The 21,027-nt window shown below is 41.9% G+C and overlaps 1 protein-coding gene across 2 annotated transcripts in view; it reads left to right on the top strand.

Annotated features, from left to right (window-relative positions):
- LOC308245212 (neuroendocrine protein 7B2) overlaps positions 1–21,027 on the top strand; it is a 70,776-nt gene that overhangs the window by 40,541 nt on the left and 9,208 nt on the right. The window contains exons 3-4 of one of the 2 annotated variants that reach the window (XM_080662095.1): positions 11,165–11,314; positions 15,918–16,030. In XM_080662095.1, the coding sequence (XP_080518221.1) occupies positions 11,165–11,314; positions 15,918–16,030 (263 nt within the window). The remainder of the gene's footprint in view (positions 1–11,164; positions 11,315–15,917; positions 16,031–21,027) is intronic. The other variant, XM_080662096.1, reaches the window with a different exon arrangement.

Genomic DNA, 21,027 nt, shown 5'->3' on the forward strand with positions numbered 1-21,027 from the left:
ATCTGGGATACCCTTCAGGGCAAACCAGCCGGCCCCCACCTGTGCACCAGGCCTCTAGCCTATCTAATCCTCCTATCTAATAAAAGAATAATATGCAAATTGACCATCACTCCAACACACAAGATGGCTGCCCCCATGTGGTCAAAGATGACTGACCCCATGTGGATACAAGATGGCCACCACAAGATGGCCAGCAGGGGAGGGCAGTTGGGAGGGACCAGGTATGCAAGGGAGGGCAGTTGTGGGCAATCAGGCCAGCAGGGGAGGGCAGTTAGGGGTGACCAGGCCGGCAGAGGAGGAAAGTTGGGGGCGACCGGGCCTGCAGGGAAGGGCAGTTGCAGGATACCCAGACCTGCAGGAGAGAGCAGTTGGGGAGGACCAGGCCTGCAGGGGAGGGCAGTTGGGGGTGAGCAGGCCTGCAGGGGAAGGCAGTTAGGGGCAAATAGGCTGGCAGGGGAGCAGTTAGGCATCAATCAGGCTGTCAGGGGAGTAGTTAGGAGGTGATCAGGCTGGTAGGCAGAAGTGGTTAGGGCCAATCAGGACGGCAGGCAGGCGAGCAGTTGGGAGCCAGCAGTCCTGGATTGTGAGAGGGATGTCCGACTGCCCGTTTAGGCCCCATCCTCCCGTAGGATTGGGCCTAAACAGGCAGTCTGACATCCCTCGGGGGGTCCCAGATTGGAGAGGGTGCAGGCTGGGCTGAGGGACACATTTCGTGCACTGGGCTTCTAGTTAGTTAATAAAATTATATAGATTTCAAGTGTACAATTATATGATACATTATCTGTATATTGCTTTGTGTTTACCACCAAAAGTCAAATCTCTCTGTCACCATATATTTGACCCCCTTTATCCATTCCTGCTTACTCTCTGCCTCTCTTCCCTCTGGTAACCAATACAATGTTGTCTGTGTTTATGAGTTTTTGTTCATCTTGTTTGTTCATTTGTTGCTTCTAGTTTTATATCCCACATGTGAGTGAAATTATATGGTTCTTGACTTTGTCTGGCTTATTTCGCTTAGCATGATATTCTCAAGATCCATCCATGTTGTTGCAAATGGTGCTATTTCTTCTTTTCTTGGGACTGAGAAAAGAAGTATTCCATTGTGTATACGTACCATATCTTCTTTATACAATCCTCTGTTGAAGGACACTTTGGTTGTTTCCATATCTTGGCCACCATGAATAAAGCTGTAACGAACAGAGGGGTGCATACATAATTTCAAACAAATGTTTTCATATTTTTGGGGTAGATACTTAGAAAAGGGGTTGCTGGGTCATATGGTAATTCTATTCTTAATTTTTTGAGAAATTTCCATTCTGTTTTCCACAGTGGCTATACCTGTTTTCATTCCCAACAACAGTGAAGGAGGGTTCCTTTTTCTCCACAACCTCTCCAACATATATTATTATTTCTCTTGTTGATAATGGGCATTCTAACAGGTGTGAGGTGGTTTTAAAAAGCCTCTCAGCAGCCACACCGAATGTCACAGACTCTATGAACTAAGATGGTCACTGCAAGGTCTCTCTCAGAGCTAATTTAATCTTATATACTGTATAATATAAGGAAGTCTGGCTCTCTAGTTTTCCAGCCCTTTGCTACTGAAAGTAGCTTGTGAACCAACAGCATTAGCACCATTTAGGAGCTTGTTAGAAATGCAGATCCTCAAGCCCCACCCCTCAGCTGTTCACTCAGAATCTGCATTGTGATTCATGTGTGCGGTAAAGTAAATTAGAAGACTTGACTTGCAGGGCCTAAGCCCACTCTCAGTTTATTCATTTATGGACTGTACTTCACTATGGAAAGGACTTGGGATGGTTAGCATTAATAACTTACAAGAGAGGAAGAGACAACAAACTTCAAAAGCCATAGAAGCCTGGACTATTTATTGTTGTTGTGCCACTGAGTACAGTTTAATGCTCAGTGAGAACACACTGTTACAGCACTATTAAGAAGAGGAAATGTCATATTCCAAAGCCACTTCTTATTTACCTAAAATTCATAGTGAAAAATGACCTTTAATGTGGTTAAATAAATGAATATTTATGTTTCAGAGGATGTGTCAGTGATCAGGATACTTTATGAAAAATCATCTTCTCCAGTGAAGAAATAGTGAGATATTACTTTAATTGGAAACCTCAGTTCACTCAGATTTTTTTTTTATGCACTACATTTATAGGGGTTAAATGACATCAAGATAAGGTGTTATGGCAGAGATTTACTGTACAACCAAACAGCTAAAAAACCCAACTGGTACAACAAGACGGTAAAATTTGGGGCATCAGTATGTATTCAATTTCCTATTTGCATTTACTATATATAGGCAACTGATCTTCAGAATCACTAAGGTAGGAAAATGGATTTGAAACTGAAAGGAATTTTTAATTAAAAAGGTAGTGTCCCTTTCTGAACAAGGTAGTATTGGAAGTTCATAGGAGTCTTGCCAGGAGCTGCCAGGTGGAGATCTAACAAGTCCATGAGTGGGAAAACATGGAGCAGAGGTTGACCAGATAGCCAACTGAAACCAAGCTCAACCATCCACCTGGATCACCATGTAGAGGAGCAAGAATGTAGGCACAAAGCAGGGCATGGCAACATAGAAAAGGGCTGAAAGCTGTTTTCCAAGATATGGAAAAGAGCTTCAGTAGTTTTCTAGGAAGTGTCCCAACACAGGCCAAGAAGGAGATTTAAGAGCCCTGACCCAGATCAGACCAACTCAGGTCTCCTTCCCTTTCTTCCTCACTCCCTGCCCTGCATTGCCTCTGAATATGAGAGCTGATTTGCACTTTATCGCCAAAACAATGCAAAGAAAACCCATCAATAATTTGATATCTAGAGCTTAGAAATAAACAGCTGCCTGGTACCAATTTTATTAAATGAAGCAAATTTATATAAACAAAACTGGGCTTAAAACTTATTTGGCAAGAATTAAATATTTTCTGTTTATTCTGGAGACATTTGTGGGGTGCCATGGCTGTGATGGAAACAGATAATGCATATAACAGGGTAGAATTAATTAATTCTGACATAATTTTAAAGATATAGTGAAAGATCCTATCTTTACCAATGGCATTATTTTCCCAAATCAGATAGTCTCTAAACCTTGAGACCTCAGGGACTTTTAACTCATTTCTCCCTTGGGCACTGTTTGAAATCTCTAATATTTCTACTCATGTTGTGACCACCCTAAACCCAATCCTTGTCTCTTTGTCCCTGAGTTTCAGCAATAGCCTTATGGCAGGTTTTCCTAACTTTACTCCAACATCCCTTTGCATAAGTGGTCTTTAGAAGAACACTTGGATTCATTGGTTTTGAGCAGGTTTATAGGGGTTTAAAAACAAAACAAAACTCTGCAAGTGATTCTGATGTGCACCCCTAGATGGGAACAAGGACTTTAAACTAGTTTATTGCTAAATTAATGTTCTACACATCGCTCTCTTGCCCAGAGAGCTTTGGTTGATGTTTATCACTATATAAATTCATACTTTTTGGCTTGGCCTTGGCCTTCTCCCCTCCTGTGGAGCTTCTCCCGTACCCAGCAGTGCTCGGCACTGATGTTCAGATGTTTCATGCCCACCCCCACCTCTGGGCCCTCCGTGTGGTTTTTCCTTTGCCACCTATAAGTATGGATCCTGTCTGTCCCGATTCAATTCGTATCACCTCTTCATGGGTTCCCTGGCAGGATCCTTGTTTTCTGAATTTCTACATCATTTATAGTCTATGCCATAGTGAATTATATGGAGAATATGTCTTATTACATACCACTGGCTTATTTTGTTAGCCTTAAGTAACCAATGAGAATGAAGAATCAACTAGAGAGCAGGAAGCATGTCTTTTACATTTTTGTCTTCTATGGCACCTAATAGAATCATCGCTATGTTGCTTCTTGGAGGAAGTCCTCCATGTCTTAGATCTGGGTTAGATGTTTCTCCTCCATACACCTGTGACATCTTGCTGTATTCCAGTTATTTTTATATTATGAAAGCAGGGCTCACATTAATCCGGTTCATCATTGACGCCCTAACACATAATCCAGGGCTCTTGATATATGCTCAATACATATTTTTTAGACTAACAGAAAAAGTAATTATTTAAAGATGTGTGTTTGGTTGGACAAATAGAATGAATGCCATCCATAGCATCATAATGTTTTGGTTGACTTGGCTGCAGATGTAATAGATCAGCAAATATAAACAATATAATGAATCAGCTAACTAACATTTGGTTGCATACTCAACTATGTAATTTTCTGATAATTGATAATGAACTTATCAACTCATTGTAATTACCAAGTTATTTTCTGTACATGGTTGCTTTTCTTGTCTATAAAATTCAAGGTCCTGGAGAGTGAAGGATAGATAGCATCTGTTGCTTCTACATGTCTCCCATAGTTCCTATCTCAGTGAGTGTTTCTTGATTCAATGTCATAAACTGTAGTTTTTAAAGAGCCTGTGTTATAGTGTATTTACCTGGTGCTAAACATCTGTTGCCTCCTAACAAGTGCTGCATTCATTTTAATGGCACTGGTGCACAGAGGTAAACAGAACCTTGGCAGGCCTTCCATAAAGGAAACTGTGTTTGCTTCCTTCATTAATTACTAATGGAGCATTAAGACATGCATTCTCCTTTGAGCCAAGTTGGATAATTCCTGGCACTTAAGGCTAGGGTGCTTTCAAAAGTTGAGACATGTATTGACACACCGGGGAGCCTGCCCGATGGCAAGCACAGTGGTGGCTATATTGCCAAGATTGTACAAGGCTTCAAATAAATCAATACCAGGTGTACTGATCTGTCTGTCCAACCTTTTGCAGGTCTTGGGTTAATGTGGGATAATAACTGCGAATCAACAGACTTTCTCTGAAGGCAGCTACCGCAGTATGAATCTGACAAACCATCAGAAAAGTGAAAAATAAAAGGACCATCAAAGATTTACCAAACACTGAGAGTGCAATGCTAATAGAAGAAATATGAAACACAATATGAGTTGTCAATTTTTACTTAACTGTCAATTAGTGACAACTTAAATGAAAATTTATACTCTGGACCATGTTGACTAGCATAACGTCAAAATGCTAAAGTGAAAAAAGTATGAAATAAAAGAGATTGACAGACACTTATTGGTAGATAAGTATAGACTGGTAGATACTTATTGGTAGCTATTGGTAGATTTTGACATACAACCATAAGATTATGATAATTTAAACAGATAAAATGTAAGTAAGGATGTAAAAGAATATAATTGAATAATTGACTATATTTAGACATTTATGGACTCTGTAAAAATCCATCATATTTTAAATATTCACATGAAAAATTTACAAAAATAATACTTTTATTTATTATTATCATTTTAATATTTTTATTGTTTAAAGTATTACATATATTAGTACATATATCTTCTTTTTTTTCCCCCATTGACCTTCCCCCAGCCTCCCCTACCCCCTGTCACATGCCCTCATCCCACCCCCCCCGTGTCTTGTGCATGCATACAAGTCCTTTGGTTGATCCATTTCCCTCCCTCCCCAACACTCCTCAGCCTTCCCACTATAATTTGACAGTCTGTTCGGTGCTTTACTGCCTCTGTATCTATCTTTTTATTCATCAGGTTATAATGTTCTTTATTTTCCATAAATGAATGAGATCATGTGGTTTTCTTTCATTGCCTGGCTTATTTCACTTAACATAATGCTCTCCAGGTCCATCCATGCTGCTGCAAATGGTAAGAATTCCTTCTTTTTTATAGCAGCGTAGTATTCCATTATGTAGATGTACCATATTTTTCTAATCCACTCATCTGTTGATGGGCACTTTAGGGGTGCATATATTCTTTCTGATTGGTGTTTCTAGTTTCTTGGGATATATGCCTAGAAGTGGGATTACTGGGTCAAATGGGAGTTCCATTTTTATTTTTTTGAGGAAACTCCATACTGTTCTCTACAGTGGCTGCACCAGTCTGCATTCCCACCAGCAGTGCATGAGGGTTCCTTTTTCTCCACATCCTCACCAGCACTTGTCGTTTGTTGATTTGTTGATGATTGCCATTCTGACAGGTGTGAGATGGTACCACATTGTCGTTTTGATTTGCATCTCTCGGATAATTAGTGACTTTGAGCATGTTTTCATATGTCTCTTGGCCTTCATTCTGTCTTCTTTCAAAAAGATTCTATTTAGGTCTGTTGCCCATTTTTTTATTGGATCATTTATCTTCCTTTTATTAAGTTGTATAAGTTCCCTGTAGATGTTGGAGATTAAACCTTTATCAGTGATAACATTTGCAAATATGTTCTCCCATACAGTGGGCTTTCTTGTTGTGTTGTTGATGGTTTCTTTTGCTGTGAAAAAGCTTTTTATTTTGATGTAGTCCCATTTGTTTATTTTCTCTTTAGTTTCCATTGCCCTAGGAGCGGTATCAGTGAAGAAATTGCTTCGGCATATGTCTGCGATTTCTCTGCCTGTGGATTCCTCTAGTATTTTTATGGTTTCCCCTCTTATGTTTAAGTCCTTTATCCATTTTGAGTTTATTTTTGTGTATGGTGTAAGTTAGTGGTCTAGTTTCATTTTTTTGCATGTATCTGTCCAATTTTCCCAACACCATTTATTGAAGAGACTGTCTTGACACCATTGTATGTTCATGGCTCCTTTGTCAAATATTAATTGAGCATAGTGGTTTGGGTCGATATCTGGATTCTCTATTCAATTCCATTGGTCTATATGTCTGTTCTTGTGCCAGTACCAGGCTGTTTTGAGAACAGTGGCTTTGTAATACAGCTTGAAATCTGGTATTGAGATCCCACCTACTTTGTTCTTCTTTCTCAAGATTGCTGTGGCTATTCAGGGTCTTTTTTTATTCCAGATGAATTTTTGGAGAGTTCTATCTAGGTCTGTGAAATATGCCATTGGTATTTTAGTGGGGAGTGCATTGAATCTATAGATTGCTTTGGGTAGTATGGACACTTTAATGATGTTGATTCTACCAATCCATGAACATGGTATGTTCTTCCATCTGTTTACGTCTTCCTCTATCTCTTTTTTCAGTGTCCTGTAGTTTTCCACGTATAGGTCTTTTACCTCCTTTGTTAAGTTTATTCCTACGTATCTTAATTTTTTTGGTGCGATGGTAAATGGGATTGCTTTTTTAGTCTCTCTTTCTGTAAGTTCACTATTGGTGTATAGAAATGCCATAGATTTCTTGGCGTTAATTTTGTATCTTGCTACATTGCCAAATTCATTTATTAAGACTATTAGTTTTTTGATGGAGTCTTTCAGGTTTTTTATGTACAATATCATGTCATCTGCAAATAAGGACAGCTTTACTTCTTCTTTTCCAATTTGGATGCCTTTTATTTCTTCTTCTTATCTAATTGCAATGGCTAATACTTCCAGTACTGTGTTGAACAGGAGTGGTGAGAGTGGGCATCCCTGTCTTGTTCTTTTTCTTAGGGGAAATGGAGGTGCCCCTGAAGTTGAGCTACACAATCTCACCCCCCCGTTGGCCACCGCGGGGATGCTGCCACAGGGCCTGCCTGCCATCTCGGTCCGCTCCCTCCCTGCGCGGGGCCATGGCGGCGGCTGCAGGGCACTGGCCTCACCCACCTTCCCTCAGCGCCGGCGGCCCAGCCTCCACACCTCGTGGCCACTAGGCCACCAGGCCGGCCTGGGCCTCGTTGGGTGCTGGGCTGCCGCTGCCACGGACACGGACTCTGCTGCCACCAATAATACTTTTTTTTAAATGCAGAAAATCTGCAGGCTACTCTCTTTCATCACAAAGCAATGAGATATAATACAATGTAAATGTAAATAAAAACACCACATGGTGCTGTCTATATTTGGGGCTAGAGGAATTTGTAATTAAAGGAGGTAAGATTATCCTTTTAAGGATGAATTTTAATAAAACATAATAAATTAAGACAGAGTGACACAAAGTCACTTCAGAGAGACAATAAAATTTACAGGACACTAAGATCTAGCCATGATCCTATTAAATCATTAACCTTTTTAAAGAAAAACATATGTCAATCTAAAGTGGAGCTGGCCCTAGCTTGTTTGGCTCAGTGGACAGAGCACCGGCCTGCAGACTGAAGGGTCCCAGGTTTGATTCCTGTCAAGGGCACAGGCCAGGGTTGCAGACTTGATCCCCAGTAGGGGGCGTGCAGGAGGCAGCCAATTCTCTCTCATCATTGATTCTCTTATCATTGATGTTTCTATCTCTCTCTCCTTCTCCCTTTCTCTCTGAAATTAATAAAAATATTAAAAAGTAAATAAATAAATAAAGTGGAGCTCATTCAGCCAAAAAAGGAAAAAGAAAGAGGAAAGGAAGAAAGAAAGGAAGAAAGAAAGAAATAAGAAAGAAAAGCAAGTGTCAGAAGGCACAGCTGGGCAGTGCTCGGGTTCATCTGGGGAGGAGGGACCCTCATCCAGCTGCTGGAATTAAATAGTATGACAGATTGGCAAGACCATCCTTCTCATGGAGGCCAAGTGGAGCTATTGTAGCCTGATTTGGGTTCTACTTTCACGCACCCCTTTTGATTTTTATTTGGTCCTTTGTGTACAGGTCTATGTACAGGGTGATTGTGCAATAAGGGTGTTGGGAGTGTGGGGCCTCTGTGCCCCACTGAAGTTAATAAATAGAAATTCATTCCAAGAAATGACCTGCTCTGTGCTGGAAGAGTAAGGTTCCTGTGCTTTATAGTACACTAGAGGCCCGGTGCATGAAAATTCATGCGCTGGAGGAGGAGGTCCCTCAGCCCGGCCTGCCCCCCCTCACAGTCCGGGAGCCCTCAGGGGTGGAGGGTGACCTGGTGATCAGGGGAAGGCGACGCCCCCATCACACCTCTGCTGCTGCCACTGCCACAGCGCAAGCTTTGGCCGGCCCTGGTTACCTGCGCCTTGGGCTGGCCCTTGGCGGCTGGGGGCGCTGAGGGGACTGGGGGACTCCAGTGGCAGGCGTGCAGAGCAGCCAGACCCGCCTGGGGTTGGGCCTGGCTGTGCCGAGAGCCTGCCACCCAGGCTGGGCTGAGGAGACTGAGTGCTGCCATCTTGTGGCTGTGGGCGCCGCCATCTTTGAGAGTGTGGCAGTCAATTAGCATATTCCCTCCTTATTGGCTATGGGCACTTCCATCTTTGTGAGGGTGTGATGGTCAATTAGCATATTCCCTCTTTATTAGATAGGATTAAGGGTACAAAAAAAGAATTTGTACTTACAAGTAAAGCAGGTTACACAATGTACATTGTGCTTATTTACTGCTGTGATTGGTGCTCAGAGCAGATTTTGCTATGTATGGAGCATGTAAGTATTTGTTGAACTAAGTGGGGAAGGACAGAATTACTTAAATTCTGGTGGGATAATTGGTTAGGTATTTAACATGCACTAAAACAAGAGCATGTGAACAAAAGAATTAACTTTAAAAATAGAAAAGCTAAAAGAAATATCCAAATGTTGGTAGTAGTTCTGAAAGGATAGTGATTTTGTAAGTTTAGAAGGATGGCAAGAAATCACAAAGGGGAATAACAGCAACAAATCTGACTCCATAAATATTAAAAACTTCACGTTAAGGAAATATCACCTTAATATCCAGAATTCAAAGTCAGACAATATGGGAAAATCTTTGCAGAAAATGTGACATCCAGTGGCCTGATATCTTTATTATGTAAAATGGTCATACACATTTATATTAGAAATACTGATGTTCCAAGGGCATGAACAGACAACTCACAAAAAAGAAATGAAAACTAGTAATAAGCACATGAAAAGATATTTGACTGACCCAGTAATCAAAGACATTACAAATAATAAGGACTTTTTTTCTCAGAGCCTTTTAAATTAGCAAAGAAAACATAAAAATTATTTGTATAAAACCCAGTGCTGATAAGGATGCTGTAGAAGTGATAGTCTTATATTTTGTTGAAGATACTTTATAAATTGTACCTCCTTTTTTTTTTTTTACAAGACTTATTTCCCAATTATTTGATATTGCTGGGGTTGAAACCAGTGCATGCAAATCAATGTTCTTCTCAAATAAAAAGAATTTGTTAACCCACTATTACCTTCAGAATCATTATAATAAAAACCCTACCTGAAAAGGATAATACTAAAGAGATCTTCAAGGTCTCCAAACATTTGTACCTCCTTTTTGGGAGAGTAGTTTGGCAATCCTATATAATAAAAGGCTAATATGCAAATAGACCGGATGCTGGAAAGACCTGTCGCTATGATGTGCACTGACCAGCAGGGGGCAGACGCTCAACGCAGGAGCTGCCCCCTGGTGGTCAGTGTGCTCCCATAGTGGGAGCACCGCTCAGCCAGAAGCCAAGCTCACAGCTGGGGAGCACATTGGCGGTGGCGGGATCCTTTCCACGGCAGGGCTAAGGACCCCTCTGGCCGATGTCCATCTGCCGGCTTAGGCCCCCTCTCTGGGCTCCTGGACTGCGAGAGGGTGCAGGCCAGGCTGAGGGACCCCTCTCCCCCCCAGTGCATGAATGTGGTGCACTGGGCCTCTAGTATAACATAGGAAGCCATAAAAATCTTTATAGCCTTTGACCTAGTATTTTGACTTGTGGAAATCAATACTGAGGAAGATTAATCCAAAACATGGTAAAAATGAACTGCCTAAGAGTAAATTGGGAAACACTAAATGTCCCACATAGGGGAATGATTGATATGCTGTGGTAGAGTTACTGGATAAAAAGTTACATGGCCATTCATAACGATGGGAGTAGAGACTGCAGCCACACGGGAAGATGGGTTGTCATTCAGCCTGTTCTCACCTTTCTCTTCCCCTACCTTCCCTCACCCAGGCCACAAGCTCCACACCCAGCTTCCAAAGCCCTACCCACCTGAGTCAGTGCTGCTCAAGTCCCGACTGGTCCAAGAAGCCCTCCCCATCACATCAGTGAAATGAAACTCCTCCTTTTCTATGCTTCCATGACGCTGTGTTGACATTTCTGTTCTAGAACGCATATAATGCACTTTGTGTAGAAAAGATATATGTATAGTATGTGTCTGTTTCTATAACTAAATTTTAAAAATTTTACCAGAGGCAGGAATTGCTTGGTTCTTTTTCTCTCCCCAGCACAGAGCTCAGAGCATTGAATGTATGGCATGCCTGATTAAATATTCGTTGAATTAATGTAATTGCACTGAAATGAACTACTTCTGATTCCCCGGCAGGTGGAGCTCATGAAGGTCTGCAGCACTTGGGTCCTTTTGGCAACATCCCAAACATTGTGGCAGAGTTGACTGGTGACAACATTCCCAAGGACTTCAGTGAGGATCAGGGCTACCCTGACCCTCCAAATCCTTGTCCCGTTGGAAAAACAGGTAATGGACATGTCCTTTGCTTCCCACGTATGGCAGTGGCTTTGGGAGGAAATAAAAAATTCTAAGATCAGCTACAAATATTGTGAGAAATGGCGTTTCTAGTCCAATGAGCCCTCATGCACTTGTAAATGGATTGGAAAGGAAATTTTATTCTATAATACGTTTCTTGGTGAGTTCTGGCATTCAGATACACCCACATAGGACTTCCTTGCCAGGGCTTTACATTCTGTCTCGCCCTCTTTGGAAATGGAAACTGAGGCTCTTTTCTGCATGGAGAATGCCCCCCTCCCTTCTATGACGTAACGGCTGCCCATGTTTAGTGTCTTTGGAACTGGCTACTTGGTTCATGGATTGCCCATGCCATTTGTTTTCCTTACTTCTCTTGACAATTGACATTCCAACTACATCTCAATTAGTTAGAATCCATCCTGAAATGTTTCCTTAGTGGCCAGGAGGTGGAATGAGAGGGAGCGGGTCCAGTAAGATAAGAAGTTGGCTAAGGAAGAAAATTGAAAATTTGCTTGCTACTTGTATGTTCTTCCCACGTTCCTATTTCCTGATGCCAAAGAGAATGACTGGTGAATGAGCTACACTTATGCTGGGCTTTGAGCAGCTTACTTTGATGGTTAAAACAAGTGGGTCTAGACTTGGACTACCCGAATTCAAACCCAAGGTCAAAATACGTGACCTTGAACAAGTTAATTAACCACGTTGCACTTTAGTTTCCTCATTTGCAAAATGGGGGTTGTTGTGAGAATTAAATGAAATTATTCAAATGAAACACTTGGCATAGCGCCTAGCACAGGGTAAGGATCATTAAGTGGCATCCTGATTGTAATTAGCTTGGCCACTAGTAGGTAATGCATCTCTCTCCTTGGGCTTGTGCTAACTTTTAGCCCCAAAGTAGTCTTTTTCTCCAAGCCTAATAAGAGTAGTTGGTACCTATTATCCTTACTTTATATGCACGGAAACTGAAGCTTAGAGAGTAACATGCCCAACACTATCTATGTAGCAAGTAGCTGAGCCAAGACTCAAACCCAGGTATACCTGATTCAGTACCCTGCACTCAACCACCATGACAAATTGCCTTGGTTTGAAAATTGTGTCAGCATTGGCCCTCAGCTTTTCTTAAACACAATGCAAGTTTTGTCTGGAAGACTCTGTCTCTGAAAGATACACCTCTTTTCATTTAGGGTGAGGTCTCTGTTTTTCATGGGCATGGAGCCTCCATCCTGGGATGAAGCAACCAAAGCAGTTGGATGTGGCCCAGAAGTGGGGACGCTGGCTCTTGCTGCATTTTACTTGCTTGTTGGGCTTTGGAGGGTAGGAAGAGAGAGCAGTTTAGAGTTTGAAGACCAACAGTCCCACAGGGATTTGGTTAAGTGGACAGTGCAGTGGTTCTTCAGGTGTGGTTCCAGGACCTGCAGCATCAGCATTACCTGGAAACTTATTAGAAATGCAAACTTTTTTAAAAAAATAATTCTTTATTGTTGAAAGTATTACATATGTCCCCCTTATTCCCCCATTGGCCCCCTTCAACCCTCCCCTGCCCCCTGACCAAGGCCTTCACCATCCTATTGTCTATGTCCATGGGCCATGCATATATGCATACAAGGTCTGTGGTTGATTACCTCCCACCCACCCACCCTCCTCCGCCTTCACTCAGATTCTGCATTCTGTTCCATGCTTCCATGTCTCTGGATCCACTCTGTTCATCTGTTTATTTTGTTACTTAGATTCCATATATGAGTGAGATCATGTGATACTTGTCTTTCTCTGACTGACTTATTTCACTTAGCATGATCCTCTCCAGGTCTCTCCATGCTGTTTCAAAGGGTCAGAAACTCTTCTTTTTTACTGCTGCATAGTATTCCATGGTATAAATGTACCACAGCTTTTCTATCCACTCATCTACTGATGGGCACTTAGGCTGTTTCCAGATCATAGCTATTATAAATTGTGCTGCTATGAACATAGAGGTACATACGTTCTTTCTGATTGGTGCTTTGGGTTTCTTAGGATATATTCCTAGAAGTGGGATCACTGGGTCAAATGGCAATTCCATATTTAATTTTTTGAGGAAACTCCATACTGCTTTCCATAGTGGCTGCACCAGTCTGCAAGGAATGAAAACTTTAAGCCTTACCCCAGACCTATAGGATCGGAAACTCCGGGGTAGGACCCAGGGATCTGTGTTTTAACCTGCCTTCCATGTGATTCTGGTGCATACTGTTTGAGAACTACTGTTATAGGAGGATGGAAAGAGAAGCAGACTTGGAGCCTGAGTTCTAGTGTTCACTACAGTGGTCTCGTTTCTTCCCAGGGCCTCAGGCTCTTCACTGTGAAAATGAAGACATAGTCAGTGCCTTTAAAAAACATGCAATGTAGGTTATCCTGACAAAAGAAAAATACAGATCTATGCAATGAAGCACATAGGAGCTCTGAGAATAGCAATTAGCTGGGCTGATAGAGTTGGATAAAAACCCAACTCCCAGACCCTTTCTTGTCACAATTTACCTGCCATTTCCTTTGTTATCTTTCTGTTTCTCGGTCTTTGTTCTACCATAATTTGCATTCTAAAAAGGAAATCACTTGTAGATGTGGTCATTATTTGTAAGAAGTTGCTTGAGGTATGCCTCACTGAGAATTGTGACACCACACCATTGAGCAACCCAAGAATAAAACTGTCTTCGCCTCCCGTGCCATGCTCTCCTCTGAAGCAAGCCCCCTCACCTTGGACAGAGCAGCAGGACCCAGAGAGTCCATCCTCAGGGATAGACCGTGAATTCCAGGGCACATTATCAGGCACAAGACACATTTGATTCTCAGGATAGGGCTTCATCTTTTCTCTCAGTCTGAGCCCTCGAAGGTACTGGCGAAACAATTATGAACAGGTTGCAAAGCTGCCTTACGCAGACTGCCAGAATTCTCTTCATTTGCTCTCCCTTCCCTATGTGTTAATTGTTCTAGATGAAGAAATTAGATAAATAGGTCTGTGAAAAGTGGTGAGCCACAATAGAGCCACATTAGGGATTTGTTCAGGTGCTTGACTTCCACCAGAGCTGATGCTGCTAAGAGCTGAGACTGGAGCCTAAAGCTGCCGGAAGGTGTCAGAGCAGTCTCAGGGGACTAGACTACCATTGCCTTTGCTGGTTCATTATCCCTGTGCAAAGGGACTCTTTCTTCCCCTAGCCTTACACAAAATCCACAATCCATCCCCTGCCCCCTGTTTAAACCGTTGTCTATAGCACACTAGAGACAGAAAAAAAAAAAAAAGACTTATTTTCAAAGCATGGTTTCTGGTAATGACGGGTATAGGCAATAGCAGCAGCAAAGAGGGATAACCTTTCTTGGGTTGGAATGGAAAACATGCTTTATTTCAAAGAGCAGTCATAGTATAAACTGTCATTTAAAGCGAGGTGATAGGGAAGGAATTAAAACAAAGAGCAAACCTAGTATGTGCCAAATGCTCAGTATACCATCATCTCTATTTCTCATAGCAGCCTGTAAGGTACGTATGTGATTATTCCCATCTCACAGATGAGTAAATGGACTTAGAGAGACTAAGTTAACTTTTCTAAGGAACTAAACCTATCTGTCACTTATGAGCCAGGATTTGAACCCCAAGCTCTGCTCTGTCTGACTTCAAAGTTTACCCCATTACCACCATAACACACAACCGCAGGTACTGCCTAGTGATTGTTGTTCTTGTATAATGTATGTTCTCCAAGAGCTGAAAGTGTTGCTAAAGAGCTCTCCCAAGGGAAAACAGAGTGAGTCATGTGGAAGGGAAGTGTATTAGTTAAGGAAATACTTGCTGTTATAACAGATAAAGCAGATAGTGTCTTAATACAATAGGAGTTTATTTTTCACTCCTGTGAAATCCTGCCAGAGGTGGTGAGGATGTGGTGGGGAGGGTGTGGTGGGGTGGAGGTTCAGCAACAACTGTCATCTTTCATTTTTGTTTTTCCATCACCATTTATTCTACCTATACTCCTTCCACCTCCACCCACCCCTCTCCCCACCGCAATCACCACACTGTAGTCCATGTCCATGATTTCTTTCTCTCTTTTTCGCTCAATCCCTCCACTACCCCCGACACCTGCCCCCGACCCAAGCTGTCTGCCTGCTCTCTATCTATGAGTCTGCATCTATTTTGCTCGTTAGTTCAGTTTGTTCATTAAATTCCACATAGTTGCCCTGATTGGCTACATGTATAAGGCAGAACAACGAGGCAGGCATGGGACAGGGAGTGGGGCTATATAGGAGGTTTGGATGGGCTAGGCCTGGAAATGGAATATATCATTTCTGCCCACGTCCCATTGGCCCAAACTCAGGCCTACAGCACCGCCCTATTGCAAAGCATGGCTGGAAAATTGGCTGTGTGCAGAGGGGAAAGGGAAAGTGGGTTTGGTGGGCAGCCAAACAGTCTCAGCCACAGGTACGAGCATTTGGGATGAACAAATCCCAGAGGAAACGTGACTTTGAGTGACTGATGTGAATACAGTCTGACCTTTGGGTGTCTGGTTGTTTTTAATAAGTGAACTCTTTTGGAATAATGATAAATGCCTTGGCCGTTCCTCAAGCCCTTTGCTGTTTGCAGTAGATGATGGATGTCTAGAACACACCCCTGACACAGCGGAGTTCAGTCGAGAATTCCAGTTGCACCAGCACCTGTATGATCCCGAACATGACTACCCAGGCTTGGGCAAGTGGGTAAGTCCAATCTTAGTTACTAGTGGGTTTTATACTCTGCTGCTCTGAAAGTACTGATGGTAGAGATGAGCAATATGGGTGGGGAGAGAAAAGAAAAATTGTTTAGTGGCTGATTTTTCAGAAATCTCTGGTTGAGAGGGACTTTAAGTAGTTCTAATCCAAACCACACTCTAGGCCACAATATTCCAGCCAATCTTAAGATTTGATGACCTGAACCATCTTATTAGCTATAGGCTGCAGAGGCTTCCACTGCGGTCCACCCCACAGTCTGCCTCCTAATACATCCTGAAGTGTCACCAATGTTTCATGCAGCTCTGATAGGAAATATATGATTTTTTAAAAAAAAGGATACTGAGAAAATTTGCAAATTTTATCTCTAGAGTAATGACCTCTGCAGAACTAAGGAAAAATGATGCCAGAAGCTTAGAAACAGATGTATGTAATTCTGAGTTAAGGAAAGAAAAAAAAAATCTACAGCCGTGAGCTTGCTGTCAATACCAGGCAAGGATCTATAATTGCCAGTTAAGGAAATTGTTTATAAGCACTTGGAAAGAGAAAGCATGACCATTTGGCACAGGTTTGCTAAAAACAAGTTTTGTCAAACTAATTGTATTCTACTTGCCAGCATTATTCACTTACTTGCCAGCTCGATGAGGGAAATGAAGTGAGTGTGGTGCATTTGGACTTCAGCAAAGTATTTGATGAGATCTTTCATGAAGTCCTATTAGGAGCAGTGGGGAGACATAGCCCAGGCAAGAGAACGTCCCCAAAAGGGAGCTTGTTAAAGGGTCCACGTTAACAGGGAGAGAGATTTCACGTGGCATCCTGCATGTTCACATTTTAATAAATGTTTCTAATTTAAAAAATAAAGAAGGTGTGATTATCAGATTCTCAAAGAATGACACAAAGTTGGAAGGGCTTGCACTAAGTGACAGTTGGGATTCAAGATGGTGAAGGCAGGCTGGAACAATGGGCCAAATGAGATCCCAGTTGAATGGGGATATATCTGTGTCCCTGTGGTTGGGCTCATGTAGTTGGATGCTGAAGCCATGTAAGAAAAGTGGAAAAATACTAGGGAGTGTTAGTTCACATATCAGTAGGTAGTCAATACATCTGTGGAATGAGTGAATGAGCAGATATTCCTAACTTCCTAAGCCCTTCTAAAGCTATCAATCCCTTCTCAGCTCATTACTGGCAGCTGACCTTGCTTCGACTTCACTAGGAATTTTGTATCTCAGGACTGAACGCGTTCCCTTCCTTTTACACCGTTTTAGAGAAAAATGTCCCTGCTCGTTAACCGTTTTCAGCATCTTGCTTTGACATTGCACTGAGTTGATTTAACATGCAACCTTCAAATGCACACATTTCCTGTCTTAAAACAACAAATTAATAATACCTCCTAAGTTGATCTTGCTTCTTGCAATATGCATCATTTTATTTCTCTTCTTTTTCATAAGCAGTTCTGTTAGGGAGACTTGGCATGGGGAGCCATGCTGAAGCCTACTTGGAGAGTTTGAATATGTTGAATTAAATTGGCAAACACCTATAGGTTCTTAAATAGGAGACTGGACTCATGAAAAGCTTCTATAAAGGAACTTATCCTGGTGGCAGAAGGGATTAAAGCTAGGAAATAAAGGAAGTAATTCCAGCTCTGTCACTTAGTGCAAGCCCTTCCAACTTTGTGTCATCCTTTGAGAATCTGATAATCACACCTTCTTTATTTTTTAAATTAGAAACATTTATTAAAATGTGATCATAGTGAATTCAAGTGAAAGTCACCAACATGATGAGGCTCTAAGACATTTCTAAGGAGGCCAGGGACCTGACTAACATTGGTATGTGGCATAAATATAGCATGAGGAGGAAAGATGAGATAGGTCAGGCTTATATGAAGTAGATGGTATGAACTTTCCCTCTGAGGGAATCTTAAAAAAGAAAGGAGGAAAGAAGAGAGGGAGGTGGGAAGGAAAGAAGGGAGCAGAGAGAGGGAGGGAGAGAGTAGAAGATCACAGAGGATCACAAGAGATGGGCAAGAGTATTGCCAAACAGAAGCCAGGGCAGGTTCAACAAAGATTAAGTGGAAGATATTACACCTGCTTCATTCCAGGCACCGTGCTGGGTGCTCGATATGCAATAGTCATCAAGACATGGTATTGGTCTTCATAGAGCTGATAGTCTTCTGGTTGAGAAGTACTGCATGAAAATAAAATCAACATAACCTAGCATTGTTCAGACACTATGTTAAATATTTTACTGAATTATCTCATTCAGTAAAATGCTCTAGTTCTGCCATGAGCACCAGGTACAGTTACTAGGAAAGGTGGAAGATAAGGGTAGAGGAAGATCCAGGACTGAGGACTCATGGCCAATTGTACAATACCCATTGAGGAAGTCAAAGTTGCTAAAAAGGGCGGCATTGAGGTGTAAGGTGAGAAGGTAGCCTGCATAACTGGCAGGCTGGAAAAAAGAAAAGGGAAGCAAAAGGAAGACTGAGAGAAGTCTAACTGAGGGCAGAGACCCCAACTGGGGAAGCGGGAGAAATGGAAACTTCTCTCTTGCCAACTTTCCTTGCCTCTTCTTAAAAACCTTTAGAGTTCTCTCACCAAGTTCCACTCACTCTCAGTGCTCCAGTAAGAGGTCAACCACCATCCTTCATCCTCTTTGCATCCTTCTCTAAATACCAATTTGTTTTCTCAGTCATTCCTAGTCTGTCTACATCAGAGCTCAAGCAAACAAGTTAGTACTAAATGAAAAGGGAAGTACTATTACAGATCAGTGACCATGAAGCAATGTTTACAAACCTTTTATCAGCTATAATTATGTGTTTGTTTAAACTTAAGTTTTCTTCATTTAATTTCTCATTACCACCTAGCAGTAAAATACGGTTTGTTTGATCTTCACATGGAAGTGTGAAATGAGTATGTCTTGCTCTTCTAAACTGGGGTCTACAAGCTTCCTAGTGTATATATAGAATGATGGCCTCAAGCGTGTCTTAAGCTCAACAATCCTTCAAGTTAACAAAATAATTATCTTTTACATGAAACTGCATGCAAGACCCTGATTCCTTATTCGCTAATAATGTTTCTCTGTTTTTGACATTAGCTGGAGCCGAGCTGGGTCTTTAGCAGTGATTCACATATAAATATCAGTGTCTGTCTTGTTTCCTGCATTTTTATCTTTGTTAATGCATCAAGACACATTTATGAAATGTACATCATATGCCTTCCAGGCCTGTGTTAGGTGATTGGAATACAAAGATGAATGGTAATTGTCTTTTGTAATACACAAATAGATAGTAATATTTATTGAGCACATATTATATACCAGACACTATATTAAATTTTACTGAATTATCTCATTCAAGCTGCCCATTCCTATTACTCTCATTTTACAGATGAGAAAATACAGGCTTAGGGAGTTTGAATAGGCTGCCTAATACCACAGAGCTGATGATTGGCAGAGCTGGGATTTGAACCAAACTGACTCCAGGAGTTCTTTAAAAATTGGATAAGTCCCTTACCTTTTCCATGGCTCACCGCTCAGAATGTGTCCTGTGCATGATCCTATCAAGTCCTATCTAGGACTGGTTGCCTTTCAGACAGTGAGTGTACCCACAACATTGAGTGGCTATGACCAAAGGCAGGCTGCTATAGATGCCAGTCACTCCCCTTCTTCACACATTAATCACAAAGTGTTACTCAGGAAAAAATGGTCTTGACAGCAAGTATTTTTCCTTTCCAAGTGCTTATCACATCTTTTCATTGGCAGCATGGAAAACTAGGGGCTCTTCCTTACACGGAAGCAGCTGATCATGGCCAGAGCCTGAGCAGAGGGAGAAATGAGAGGCAAGGACCCTCTCTGCCTTTCATAACCTCAGCAATGTCTGAAGAATCGAATGTTCTTCAGTAGGTGTTCGTCGCATTTCCCATGTGATCAAACTGGAGTTATGCCTTTGTATTTTAGTGTTTTATGCCAAGAAGCACATGACACCCATTGTCTCAGAATTGGTGCTAACCTGGGACTGTGTAAATACTCTGTCTCCATTAAACTTTCAACCAACAATTTTAGTATCCATTAATGACCCTCACCAAAATCAGTGATAACTATGGTAATTTTAATGGTGATTTTCTTACTCTATTATTTTTATGCATTTATTGGTTGGCATTCTACTCTAAGCAAGAGTTTTCCTTGATTTGTTTATTTACTTAAATTGTGTATATTCAATATCAATATTAAATATTTGACGCCCATTATTTACTTTGGTGTACAGACTGTCCTAGATTTAGCCAGTGGGAGTCTCTATACGCTGGTTTTTCTTTCTTTTGACATGTCCCATCATTTTTTTGAGCATTTCCTAACTTTCTGGCCCAATTAGATATTCCAAATTCATTCATCCTTGTGCTTTCCCTGCCCTAGCCCTGGAAACAGACATTCCTTCAAGAAGCCTCCCTGGTTCCATTTAGGAATGGAATTTGAAACCAGCATCTGGGCAGTTGTCCAAAATCTTGATGGCACAATGGAAAGCCCTCTTTATGAACTCGAACCTGCTACTCACATGGGAAGCAGGCTCACCACTTGCCCCTTCCCACCCACCAACAAGGACTGGGTGTCAGGAAAGGGGGCTGGTTTCTTCTTAGACTTCTGCTACCCACACGATACCTGCCAGTCCCTGCCCTTGAATCCATACAAAGCAGGGCTGATCACAGCACCCCAGCACTTTCATGCAGAGGTGGGACAGCACCACCCTGCTAACCCTAACCCTAGTCCTTAGGGAAACACAGGGACCATCTTTGAGAGGAAGACTTGCCGGCCTTTTGCACTTCCTTTTGAATGAAGGCTCTCATGGCCCCGTGGAGCTCCTCCACAATGATTGGCCATCTCATATGATGATACCAGCTCCCAGGTCCCTGCACAGTCCCTCCCCTGTTCAGGCAACTGAACACGGAAGTGCACATGAAGAAGCTCCTATCCTCACCCCTTTTCCCCAGCCCCCTTCC

Source organism: Plecotus auritus (assembly GCF_963455305.1).
Source record: "Plecotus auritus genome assembly, chromosome: 1".
NCBI classification, from domain to species: domain Eukaryota; kingdom Metazoa; phylum Chordata; class Mammalia; order Chiroptera; family Vespertilionidae; genus Plecotus; species Plecotus auritus.